General features: G+C 44.5%; 1 protein-coding gene across 1 annotated transcript; it reads right to left on the reverse strand.

Annotated features, from left to right (window-relative positions):
* Positions 1-707: 707 nt before the first annotated feature.
* Positions 708-6703, reverse strand: GFER (growth factor, augmenter of liver regeneration). Its single transcript, XM_028706422.2, has 3 exons — positions 6474-6703; positions 4052-4260; positions 708-3375 (listed from the first exon to the last, which is right to left on the reverse strand). The coding sequence occupies exons 1-3, from the start codon at positions 6669-6671 to the stop codon at positions 3213-3215; spliced, it is 570 nt and encodes a 189-aa protein (XP_028562255.1). The 5' UTR covers positions 6672-6703; the 3' UTR covers positions 708-3212.
* Positions 6704-12726: the final 6023 nt, after the last annotated feature.

Here is a 12726-nt window from a genome sequence, read left to right on the forward strand (position 1 = left end):
ACCTTTGATGAGGCACAAGACGATGAAACAAGGCACATTCTAGGAATAAGTGAGAACAAGAGGCCTTCAGTTTGAAGGGTTCTAGGTTAGATTTGAATTTATCATTCAATACAGCAGAATCCTAGAAGAGGCTGTTGATGTTTTTAAGTGGATGTACTTATGTGAGAAGATTCTATGATAATTAGTGGGGAAATGACATTGGTGAACTGTCTGCTTCTAAGTCGCTGTAATGAAAGATTAAGAGCTCGGTAGAAAGGAGAATTTGAGCAGCCACCGTTTCCCATCTGTTTCACTGCATCTGTTAAAATTCTCCCTTCTAGATAACTGTTAAAGGCACAAAGAAACGACATGCTTTACAGCATTAGATGATCACCCTTCCTTGTAAAACTGCTCCTTCCCCACCCAACACCAATAAGAACATAAACAGAAGAATAGCTCTGTTGGATCATGCCCATTTAAGACCCAATACCTTCTTAGCCACTGTTTGAGGAATTTTGGAATGTTATACTATTTTCCTACAAACTATTCTGTGTTTTAATATGATGCCTCACTTATCTCTCTGCAAATGTAATTTATTATCTGAATCTGCCTTGCGAATAGAAAATAAAACCACAACCAACTCTCTTTCTCTGTCCCTCCTTCCCTGGTTACTAAGGCCCTACAATGTGGACAAAATGTTTTTTAAAAATTAAAATGGGAGGGAGGAATAAAGGAAATACTTAACTTTATTGTTTGGTCACCAGCCAGGAAATAAATACATTTTTGAGATACACTTTACCAACTGCCTTCATCAAGTGCATTTAGATAATTGACATTCTTTATCGATAAACAGAAATGCCTCAAAATAAATTATATAGAGCAGCTCAACTTTTCAGTCAAGATACAAAACATCACTTTTCCTTCAGCGAAACCTTTAGCCATACAGCCACCACATGGGATTGCCACCTTCTTGCCTAGGTACCGTGAAAGTGCTTTAAAATGCACCAAGCCAGGCTGGAGCCTATTAACCTCACATGCCATTCTCCCTGGTCCACCTGCTGTAAATTGCAGGATTCTAGTCTGGCTTGCAGTGGATGAAGGTGAAACACTGGCAGCTTAGGGACTGCCATTTCACTGGCTTCTTAGGAGTGTTTCAAAGCACAGGCCCCACCTCCGGGCCAGAACCTTGCATCCCTTTGCCCAGCCATCATAAACCTGGTGCCTTCCTGGTGTTTTTGACAACTCCCATCAGCCCCAGCCAGCACAGGCATTTTGGACTACAACTCCCATCAGTCTCAGAACTGATGGGAGTTGTAAGTGCAAAACACCAGGAGGGGACCAGATTGGCGAAGGATGCCGAAGCCCAGAAGTCTTTTGATCTATATTGTGATGTTAGCCTGAAAGCAGGAGACCAGGAAATCTAGTACAAACAAGGCAACCTATATGTAGATTACTGGGGCAGGGCATATGCAGTCATATGAAGCCAGGTTTTGTTAAGAAGGTGCCCAAGAGCTACCTGTTTGTTTCCAGTGATGAAACTCACTCATAGATGTTTCTATATACATGGCTATTAAAGTTGTTCATGATGTATGAGGAGGCAAGTGTACGTATCTAGAACCACAACAAACCATGATATAAAAACTATTATTTGATAGTTAACAAACCAGGAACACTGAACCATGGTTTCTTCAAACCACTTTCCCATATTTGGACAAAATGAGAAAATGGAAGGCTCAAACATCTTCCTGTTGTGCTTGAAGGAAGAAGAGGCGGTGGAACACGCAAGCTCACGGCTTGACCCAGCTTGTATATGTAAACAAACCATGGTTACATCTAAATCAGGCCAACAGCTTCACATAATTGTTGCTTAAGTGCAAGTTATCTAAATTTCACTTGAGAGTAAAAAGTTAAAATCTACCCTAAATCAAAATGCAGTACAATTCACAGCTCAGGACTTTCTGCAGCGCAAGAGCAGTAATGCCACCCATGTAAAGTGTTTGCAAGGGCCAATGATCTCTTCAAATACTCACTGCCAGGTCTTCAACCCACTGCCAATGCAGGCTGTTCACACAAGGATTCCTACAAGACGTAATGGTCCATCTCTACCTTCATATGCTCAGTGCACAACTATATCTTATTATAATTTCACAGAACGCCTGACTTCCTGCACACAAAGTTCTGATGAGTTAATAAAACCTTCCTTGAAAAAGGAAGCTCAGTGACTCTTCCCAGTGCTGTAGGGCTAATATGACCTTCATGAACCCCACCTCTCACAAGTTATATTTTAATACATGACATATATAATCCTAATTTCCCTGTGCTTAATCATTCCTTTCATTTATATTTCCCTCTTGCCAGACAGATAGAAATCAAAGAAAAATATCTGTTGACAAAGCTGAAATGTGAGACCTAGACTTGCACTCAGAAATTACTTTATTTTCCCTGCTTTAGGACTTCAGCAAAGTTACTGGGATTCTACAACTCTGTAAACTTCTTTGTACCTTAATTAACCTGTGGAAAACATAAGGCAGCCTTCCCCAACCTGGTGCCCTTCAGCTGTTTTGCACTACAATTCCCACTGGCACCAGTCAGAATGGCTGTGCTGAGAGCACTGGAAGTTGTAGTCCTAAACAGCTGAAGGGCACCAAAAGTTGGAAAAGGATGGTTTTAGTATCCCTTGAACAAAGAGAGCCCTGCAGCTCCACAGTGGTTAAATAGTGCTCTCTTTAAAATAATTTTTAAACCATTCCAGATTACAAGGATAAGGGAAGAAAAAAGACACAACGTAAAATCTGATCATAGAGACAAACAAAATGAAGGCAGATTGCAGAACTGGGGGTGGCAAAAAAAAGTTCTAAAACTTTTTTCCCCAGCCTAGTAGTTCAGTGGCTGGAGAAATGTTTTTTCCTACCATTAAGAAAGTACTGATAAAAAAAAATTAAGGCAGCATTTGCTAGTAAGTATGTGGTCTGGAAAAGACAACCAGCAGGTAGAAAATTCCCATAAGACTAGCTTACTTCAGGACCTTCTTGTTACTTTTTCCAGAATCAGAAACAATCAGGCAGGACATCTATTCTAACACCTGCACCTCCTCCTCCTCCTCCTGTATCACCACAACCTCAATACCAAAGATCAATTGTACGCTTCAGCAAAAGTCCATACAAGGCTTGATTTCATAGTTCTTTCTAGCTTCTTTTAATCAAGCTGAACCAATCTTGCACTTGCTAGGTTATCTAATCGCAGGACCCGTCCTTCCAGCCATCTCGCCAACGCTCATCTATAAGGGAACAGTCAAATTCGGGCTTCCCCAGCTTCTTATTGACCTCGTTGTGAAGCCGGCAGAACCACTGTGTCAAATTACGCCGGTTGCTGGCATCAGGTTGGTTTCTTCGTAATCTGTGTATGAGGGAAAACCAATCAGAGTCCAATGGCATTTTTTTAACTTCCCATTCACCAGAAGTGGCTGGTGCCCCCTAAGGACTGGTGGGGTGCAAGTCAAGGAACCAAACAGTAGGTGAAGCCAGAACCTATAAACAGGTACAGCCAACTCCTTCTGGTTCTGTCCCCATCCTCCTCTCTATGAAGTTTTGCAAGGGGCAACACTGAAACTAAGAAGCAGGAGAAAGATGGCAAGAGGTGCCACTTCCCAGACTGGTTCTAAGTAAGGAAGTAGGCAGGTGGAGATTGGCAGAGGGCAGACTGAGGTTAGCAGGGCAGTTCCTCTCTTCCCTGATGGACCAGCCTCTACTACAATCCACCTCATACCAAGATTCCTGGGTTGGGAAGTTAAGAGAGTGTTAGAACAGGTGTGAAATTGGATTATATTCTCACCCCAAATCAATTCCTGGGAAGTGTGGGAATGGCATCACACTCTCAAGAGAGCAGGCTTGAAAATTACAGGCAGAATTGCCAGTGATTTAAGATGGCTCATCACTTGGACCTTATACAGAAACAAGAGCAAGCCTCAAGGTGGGTGCTTAGTGACCTAGTATTGCGGTTAACAGAAATACCATTGTGATGCTAAATGCCACTTGCAGGTGAGGCATGGGACCTACTTGGCTGGTTCACTCACCTGCTTCTCAGGTCCTCTGCACATTCGTCACAAGGGAAAAACTTGGAAAATAAGTTGATGAACTGAACCATGTCTTTCTGCTCAGTTTTAGTGGGCCGATCCGGGTAAAACGCTGCCATTGTGTGAAGAAACGACCACGAACTTCTCCCCAGTTGTTCTCTATCTAAAGGGCAATCAGGAGGAAACTCCTTCTCTGCGGCTCCTGTTTCCTAGATTGGAAAAAACATGTACTCATCAGCAACAAGCCAGAGAAAACACAGAACAGTCCTGCACACTGTGACTCTAAAGCAGATTTTTAAGTCACAGCTGCGTCAAAGGCCCTGCTCGCTTCCCCTTCCACCGCCTATGCAAACTGTCCTCTGTCAGTTTTGGGATTAAGCCAGGTTGGGCAAAGCATACTGTGCCAAGTCACACTGTGATGTCTGTGCTGTGATGTCAGCACAGACAGAACACCTCACCAATATTTGTATGCATAGTTTTCAGCTGTAATTAGTAAAACTACAGAAGCTATGTCCAAATCTTCCTTATACCCCCCAAGAATCTCTCCCAACCTGAGCCAGGGCACCAATAAGCGGAACCACAATGGCAGGAATCTCCCACCACCAAGTTTTATGGGACTCCAGAGACAGAGCAGTGTTAGAAACTGGGATAGAAAAGCTAAGAGCCAAATGGCTTCTGGGACTTGGGTTGAGGGCACCAAAACAGAATGTCTAGGCACCACTGGGGGGTGGGGTATTAGCAACACTTTTTTATTATTTTGATAAGCATGAACTAATATGCAATTCACATGTGACATGTTGTTAATACCACATTTTTAGCAGACATTGTTAATACATGTTTAATTTGGTGTTTACAATAAAAATATTGGTGCCATACTTCAGTTTTCAAAACACTCTACTGTGAAATTCCTTAACATATTATCTATTCTTAACATATACTTTGAGGCTTCAAAGCACATACATTTCAGTAAACCTTGAGTGTCAGCCAGGCGCAAAAAATGGAACCCAGATTTTTTGAGGTGCTTGCAAATGGAGTATCTTTAGGTGCAAAATATGCCTGGTGCCCTGCTAATTTTGAACCCTGAGACAGAGCCACTGCATCCTCAGGGCAGAAAGGCATTGGATCCACTACTTCCTAGAGGCCTGAAGAGAGTTCCACAGGTTTAAAGAGCTTCTGGGAACAGGTCTTTGAACAAGGAAGATCAACCCATGGTCCCACTGGACCCTGTAAAAAAGCTTGATAGAGGGTTGTAGCAAATGCTACACAGAGGATACCTGTTGAAATTAATGGGCATGCCTAACTTAGGTTCTTTAATTCCAGTGGGTCTTATCTGAGTAGAGCTTAGTTGGATATACCTCAGAGTTAAACTCTTGGAACTGAATCAGAAATCTTTTAGTTATTTACTTTCAGCAGTCATATCTAACGTTTTTAATGCTCAAGGCAGTTTATAGTCAAGTATAAGGCAGCTTCTCATGTCTCTATAAATTCAACAAGGAAGGAGAATATCTCTGCCCCACATGATTCATTCCACAATGATCGGGTTAAGGCGGGTCATACTTTTTACAACACTCTCTCCATGTCCCAAGGGCAAGTTCAACCCTGTGACATCCCTCTCCTTACATCCCATAATGCTCCATGAGCCACCTGCAGTTTCCAGAAACAACTGAAGAAGTTTTTGTTCCAACAGGCTTTCCCAGCTGAATCAATGGGTCTTTACTGCAAGTGCCCACTTGCCAGGGTTTTAGTCTTGTGCTAAATGTATCTGTTGGTTTGGTAATTTTAATTACCTTTTGTGTGTCTCACCTTGAGATAGTTGTTAAGGAGTTGTGCAAGTTGTGTAGCGGTTACAGTATTAGACTAAGATGTGGCAGACCAGGGTTCAAATCCCCACTCAACTATGAAGCTCAGTGGGCGATCTTAGGCTAGTCACGGTCTCTCAGCCTAACCTTTACAGTTGTTGCGAGGATTAAATGGGGAGACAGAGAGCCATGTACACCACCTTGCACTTCTTAGGGAAAGGTGGGATACACACAGTGCTTTTTTCTGGGGGAACGCAGGGGTACACACACCCCTAAACATTTTGTGAATCTTTGTACTTTTGTCCATTTACTGTATTTATTTTTCCCGATTTGAACTATAAAATTGTGATTTTCTTGGGTGAAAATGAGAGTACCCTTAAACTTTTTCTTTTTAGGAAAAAAAAGCAACGGATATACATGTAATAATTAAATAAGATCGCGCCATCGAGCTTCTCCCTCACCTTCCACTCCCCTTAGTCCCAAGGCAAGCGGGGGACCGGCTGCTCTCGCCCCCTCGCCCAGCTCCTCCCGCCCTGCGTCCTCGCGGGGCTCCCAAGGGCCACGGCTCCCTCCTCCCGCCCTCCCTCCCTGCGGCCTTCCGGAGCCCCACTGCCAGCCCTCACCAGGTCCGACTGCTTCCTCTGATCCCGTATCCAACTCCTGAAGTCCGTGCAGGCCCGACAGGGCGGCTTCTTCTTCTTCGGCTCGGCGGCCGGCAGAGGCTGCCCCTCCGCGGGTTTTTCAGCCCCGGCCGTCGAGGCGGAGAAGGGGAAAGGGAAAGCGGGCGCCGGTCCGGACGTGCTGGGGCTGGGCGCCGCCATGTTGAGTCCGCGCAAAGCATGCTGGGCCAGAAGGGGCCCGCCCCTTCGAGGGGGGGAAAAGGAGGCTGAGAGTGGTTGTCAATGGCAACTCCACTAGGCCGCTTCCTAGGAAGGGAGGGGCGCTGTTGTATTTTTGCAGCCGAGGAAGAAGACCTCAGTATTAATAACACTAATATTCGTATTAAGAATAATATTATTCTTATGAACAGACTGCAGTAATAACAGTAGATGAAAAATAAGGGAGGAGGTTTCAATTATTCATAATAATATTAATAATGCAGTCTAATTAACAGACGAATAATAATAATAGATAGAAATTAAGGTGTGATGAATATATTTTTTGTTTTTAAAAAATACAGTGTTAGAAAATAAATAATACAATTTACAATTTTTTGCTTTTTATGTCTCTCCCATTCCATTTATCTAGACATCCTCTACAATCTGCTGGGCCTTGCAGTGCCATCAGCTAGAACAATGGTAACACCAGAAATTATTTTCTAACTCTTGTTTACTTTATGACTATATAATTATCAAATGTCAAGCCTAATTAGCATTTAGTGTAATGCCATAAGCTACAGTTTTCTTTACTCTGGAGTAGCTCTATTAAAATTAATAAGCTCCATCTGCATTTAGGAACTCCTATGACAATTGAGGGGACGCGGGTGGCGCTGTGGGTAAAAGCCTCAGCGCCTAGGGCTTGCCGATCGAAAGGTCGGCGGTTCGAATCCCCGCGGCGGGGTGCGCTCCCGTTGTTTGGTCCCAGCGCCTGCCAACCTAGCAGTTCGAAAGCACCCCAGGGTGCAAGTAGATAAATAGGGACCGCTTACTGGCGGGAAGGTAAACGGCGTTTCCGTGTGCTGCGCTGGCTCGCCAGATGCAGCTTCGTCACGCTGGCCACGTGACCCGGAAGTGTCTCCGGACAGCGCTGGCCCCTGGCCTCTTGAGTGAGATGGGCGCACAACCCTAGAGTCTGTCAAGACTGGCCCGTACGGGCAGGGGTACCTTTACCTTTACCTTTTATGACAACAATTAATGACGGGAGGGGTGACTGAGTTTATTCCAGACTACATGGCTTGCAGGAATGGGTTTTATAATATTTATAAAAGTAAAACAACAACAACAATATGCATTATAATCTTTGCTCAGAGCTGGTGTAGCTAATTTGAGGCTGTGTACACACCAAATATTAAAAGCATTGTCACTTCTCCCCTGTAAGAATCCTGGGAACTGTAGATTACCCTTCTACCGCATAGCTACAATTTGCAGCACCCTTTACAAACTGCAATGCTCTACCTCCACAGTGAGTGGCAGTAACGTTTGTGAATAGTAGTTGCTGGAAGATGCAGTAAGGGAATACAGAATGCTCTTGTTTCCACAGGCCTCTGGTTGGCCACTGTGAGAACAGGATGCTGGACTAGACAGGCCAGTGTGGCCTCATCCAGCAGGAACTTCTTATGTCCTTACGTGGTTCAAGGGAAGAGATTGTGAGAAGGCATCTTCCAAAGCAATCCCACCCCGCAAATAGCTTTGGAGCCTTCTTGCCTCTAGCCTAGCCCTCACCCCTTTTCCTTTTTCTGCTGGAGTCTTCTTTTGCTTGCCACGCCTGCGGGCTCTCTTCCGGCCAACGCTGCCAATGGCAGATCTTAAAAACACGGGGTCGATGAGATTCGGCAATCGAAGCACCTTGCGCCTGCTGGACCTCCTCAGCGGAGGAGGTTGTGTCTTGCTCCTCGTGAAGTAGGGTGAAATGTGAGGAGTGTTGTAAGCTGGTGCAGAGGCAGAAGGTTTGGCCGAGATGGTAGGGCATGGCTTCTCTGTCAGGGGCTTCCTGACCCAGTAGAACACCAGCATCAAACGCCTCCTAGATGGGTTGGCCATGCTGAAGGTGGTGCTGGAGGCCCAAAGACCAGGGTGCCTTCAAAGCGGAGGATGCAGCAGGCAGTTGCCTATCAATGGTGCCAAATCCAAGTAAATGTTAGCTCCAGTCCTGTTAAATCAATCCAGCAATTATGAATGTTAAATAAGGGATTAATTCCTCAGGCAGTATGAAAAGACTCTATGTGGCTTTTTAATAGCTGGGAAGCTCCCAACTACTGCCACTGTTGACAGCCTGTTGCCCCTTATCTCTACTTGAATGGGTTATGTCACAATGGTTCCTTCATCAGGTGTTTGTGAGCATAACAGTGCTGTTGTCAAGCCTGGGAGTTTCAGCAATGAAGGCTCAGGCATAACATACTGTTTGAAAGTCTGAACATTTCCTCTTTTTTTATTTAACAAAATTTATATACCACTTTTATAATTTATATACAAATTATTAGGAGAGTAAGTTAAAAATATACTGTAGTTTATTCACTTATAGGCTAGTTGACATACTTTATTCCTTCTTATACTTCTATCCCACCTTTCCTCCACAGAGCATACACACTTCAGCCTCCACCTTATCCATTTTATCCTGACAGCAATATTGTGAGCTAGGGCCATAGCTCAGTGGTAGAACAACTGCTTAGCATGCAGAAGGCATCAGGTTCAGTCCCCAGCATCTCCTGGTGGGACTGGGAAAGATCCTGCCTGAAATCTTGGAGGGCTGCTGCCAATCAGCGCAAACCAAGTATCTTCAGCCTTTGAAGACCCAGGACCTCCTTTTAATCATACATGCATCTGGGGACCCATTTCTTAATCTTTTCCCATATACTTGCAGGGTGGTAGCGCTCTTGTTGCAACCCACCTTGGATCGGGCTGCAGCATGTTAGTGGGTTCCAACCCACCAGCTCAAGACCAGTGGTGTAGACAATACTGAACTGAATGGACCGGTTTCATGTGTTACTCTGTGTTGGGCTGAGAGAAAGAGAGGAACTGGCCCAAGGTCACCCAGTGGACTTCATGGCTGAGTTTGGGATTTGAACCCTGCTTTTGCAGGTCCTAGTCTAACACATCCAAAACATCTGGAGCATTCCAGCTAGGGTGGGGATCATGCACATGGTTTCTCATCTGAGCCTTGTAAATGGTGCTGAGCCTTTGCTTCCTGGTTCTAAGATGTTTTGGCAAGTGCGGGGTTTCTTTGAATTTTTTTCCTCCAGAAGCCGAGCAGAAGACCAAAGCTGACATGTTAGAGCCTCACTGAATGTGACTTTTCCAAATAAAGAGGAAATGCATCACCCACAAAAAAAGACATTGATGTGCATCAACTTTTCATATGCTAATTTATTAATAATAATAAAAATAATTGAATTTATATCCAACTCTTTCTTCCAAAAGAGCTGAGAATGGCAGATGCACAGTTTAAAAGCCAAGCCAAGCCATTCTAAAACAGTTAAAACAGTTAAAAAACAATTATAATTAAAAACATGTAAAAGCAGTTACAGTTTAACATTCTTCTATCCAACTATCTTAGGGCAGAGGCATAAGGCTCCTGTGTGTTTTTGGCATGGAGCCATATTGGTGCCCGCCCCCATTTCTTGCACCCTTGGCAGGAAACTGTATTAGCCCCTCTGAATCTAGAAAGACCATGGACCAGAAACTCAAAAAGTCACACTTGGGCTGCTGCAACGGCTGTGGAACTGCCCATCAGCAACAGGGCAGAGGCTCCAGGCTGGATCTCATGCTGAATTTCTGCTTTGACCTCCAGAAACATGGCACATGTAGCAAGCCGATGATGGAACTGCCCTGACCACCTCTCTAAGCTATCTAGGAAGGTTTTTAGACACTGGTGTTCTCCCATTCCCCCAAATGACCAGGACAGCAAATAGCTAGCAAATGTTTAGGTTGGGCTTCTGAGTCGGAAAGGTGTTTTCCCAAGGAAATAAGATAATAAATTGTGGCAGACAAGTAGAACATTTTTACTTTTACTTTGTTTTCACATATGAGGAAATCAGAACATGCAAATTCACACTCCAGGTTGCTGTAAGTATTTGCAATCTTTGGCCTATATTGAGCAGGACCCCCACCTGCGGCAGAGTGCTAGATGGTTTTTTGATCTCTTCCTGATCCTCATAAAGTTTCTTTTGGTTGCTAATTGTTTAGTTGAATTGAATGGGCTCATCTTACACATTAATATAATGTTATCTTTTAAGCTAGACAGCATCCTAAACCTAGACAGCATCCTAAAAAGCAGAGACATCACCTTGCCAACAAAGGTCCGTATAGTTAAAGCTATGGTTTTCCCCGTAGAGATGTATGGAAGTGAGAGCTGGACCATAAAGAAGGCTGATCGCTGAAGAATTGATGCTTTTGAATTATGGTGCTGGAGGAGACTCTTGAGAGTCCCATGGACTGCAAGAAGATCATACCTATCCATTCTTAAGGAAATCAGCCCTGAGTGCTCACTAGAAGGACAGATCGTGAAGCTGAGGCTCCAATACTTTGACCACCTTATGAGACGAGAAGCCTCCCTGGAAAAGACCCTGATGTTGGGAAAGATGGAGGGCACAAGGAGAAGGGGACGACAGAGGACGAGATGGTTGGACAGTGTTCTCGAAGCTACCAGCATGAGTTTGACCAAACTGCGGGAGGCAGTGGAAGGCAGGAGTGCCTGGCGTGCTCTGGTCCATGGGGTAACGAAGAGTCGGACACGACTAAACAACAACATCTTTTAAGCATGTATGGGATGGAGCTGGGTATATAACTCTGATCCAACAGGACTCTTAGTGTTCTTAAAACTTCTGGGGGGCAGTAGATTGGGGAAGGGTGTGGTAGGCTTTCCTTTTGAGTTAATATGTATAGATTGCACTTGGTGTAATAGGGTGTGACCTATTTTCAGGGTGTGACCCCTGAAATCTTGGAGGGCTGCTGCCAATCAGCGCAAACCAGGTATCTTCAACCTTTGAAGACCCAGGACATCCTTTTAATCATACATGCATTTGGGGACCCATTTCTTAATCTTTTCCCATATATTTGCAGGGTGGTAGCGCTCTTGTTGCAAACCACCTTGGATCGGGCTGCAACATGTTAGTGGGTTCCAATCCACCAGCTCAAGACCAGTGGTGTAGACAATACTGAACTGAATTGACCGGTTTCATGTGTTCCTCTGTGTTGGGCTGAGAGAAAGAGAGGAACTGCCCCAAGGTCACCCAGTGGACTTCATGGCTGAGTTGGGATTTGAACCCTGCTTTCGCAGGTCCTAGTCTAACACATCCAAAACATCTGGAGCATTCCAGCTAGGAAAGGCTGCTGTGGAATTGCTTACTGCTTACCTGATGAAGATTGTAGGTCTGAGTACCTACAATTGCAATTTCCATTCTTTATGGTGCATGGGCAAAACTCTGCAGAAGTTCTGAAAAGTTCTGAATTGCCTTGATGCTCTGCCACTGAGCTATGCAAATTGACTCAATAAACCACACTAGGATTGCTCTGTTAGCTGCATATGTTGGTTGTATCTGGGTGCTAGGCAGGGGTGACCCATGCAGTTTAGCTACCTGAGGCAAAATGCTCATTGCCACCTTCTGGCCCCACCTGCTGCGTTCCACATCTGCTGCTGCTGTGCCCCAGTACTTGCTGAACTTGGCAGGAGGCAGGGTTTTCCTTAAAGTTTTGCTCCTTGCTTGGCTTCTCTGCCTAGGTGGAAGCAGTGGAACAGGTGCGTGAAGCGCTACCTCTTGCATTCTGCTGCCAGATATGCAACTTGGGTTGGCTGGCGGTGGTGCTAGCAAGGGAAGAGCAAATTCAAGAATCTCCAAATTTTAGATCCGTGTTTTCTGTTTATATTTATTTTCTTCTACATTCAACTGCTACATCGTAACACTTTGCCTACTTTTGTGTGTGCACACACTTAATTTGCAGGTGCTATTGATATTTGCACTGGACACAGTAGAAATGTATCAACTTTTATGATTATTTTTTACAGGAAGAATGTGAATTTCCAAGGGCCCTGTAAAGTCCAGAGTTACCATAAGGTTGATCTGCTTTTAGGGTGGGGATCATTCACATGGTCTCTCATCTGAGCCTTGTTAATGGTGCTGATCCTTTGCTTCCTGGTTCTAAGATGTTTTGGCAAGTGTGGGGTTTCTTTGAATTTTTTTCCTCCAGAAGTCGAGCAGAAGAACAAAGTTGACATGTTAGA

Source organism: Podarcis muralis, chromosome 14 (genome assembly GCF_964188315.1).
Source record: "Podarcis muralis chromosome 14, rPodMur119.hap1.1, whole genome shotgun sequence".
In the NCBI taxonomy this organism is placed as follows: Eukaryota; Metazoa; Chordata; class Lepidosauria; order Squamata; family Lacertidae; genus Podarcis; species Podarcis muralis.

Coding starts and splice junctions, on each gene's coding strand:
- GFER (XM_028706422.2), bottom strand. CDS start 6,671: ATGGCGGCGCCCAGCCCCAGCACGTCCGGACCGGCGCCCGCTTTCCCT. Junction 4,261..6,473: donor AGAGGAAGCAGTCGGACCTG/GTGAGGGCTGGC, acceptor TTTCCAATCTAG/GAAACAGGAGCCGCAGAGAA. Junction 3,376..4,051: donor GCAGAGGACCTGAGAAGCAG/GTGAGTGAACCA, acceptor CCTCATACACAG/ATTACGAAGAAACCAACCTG.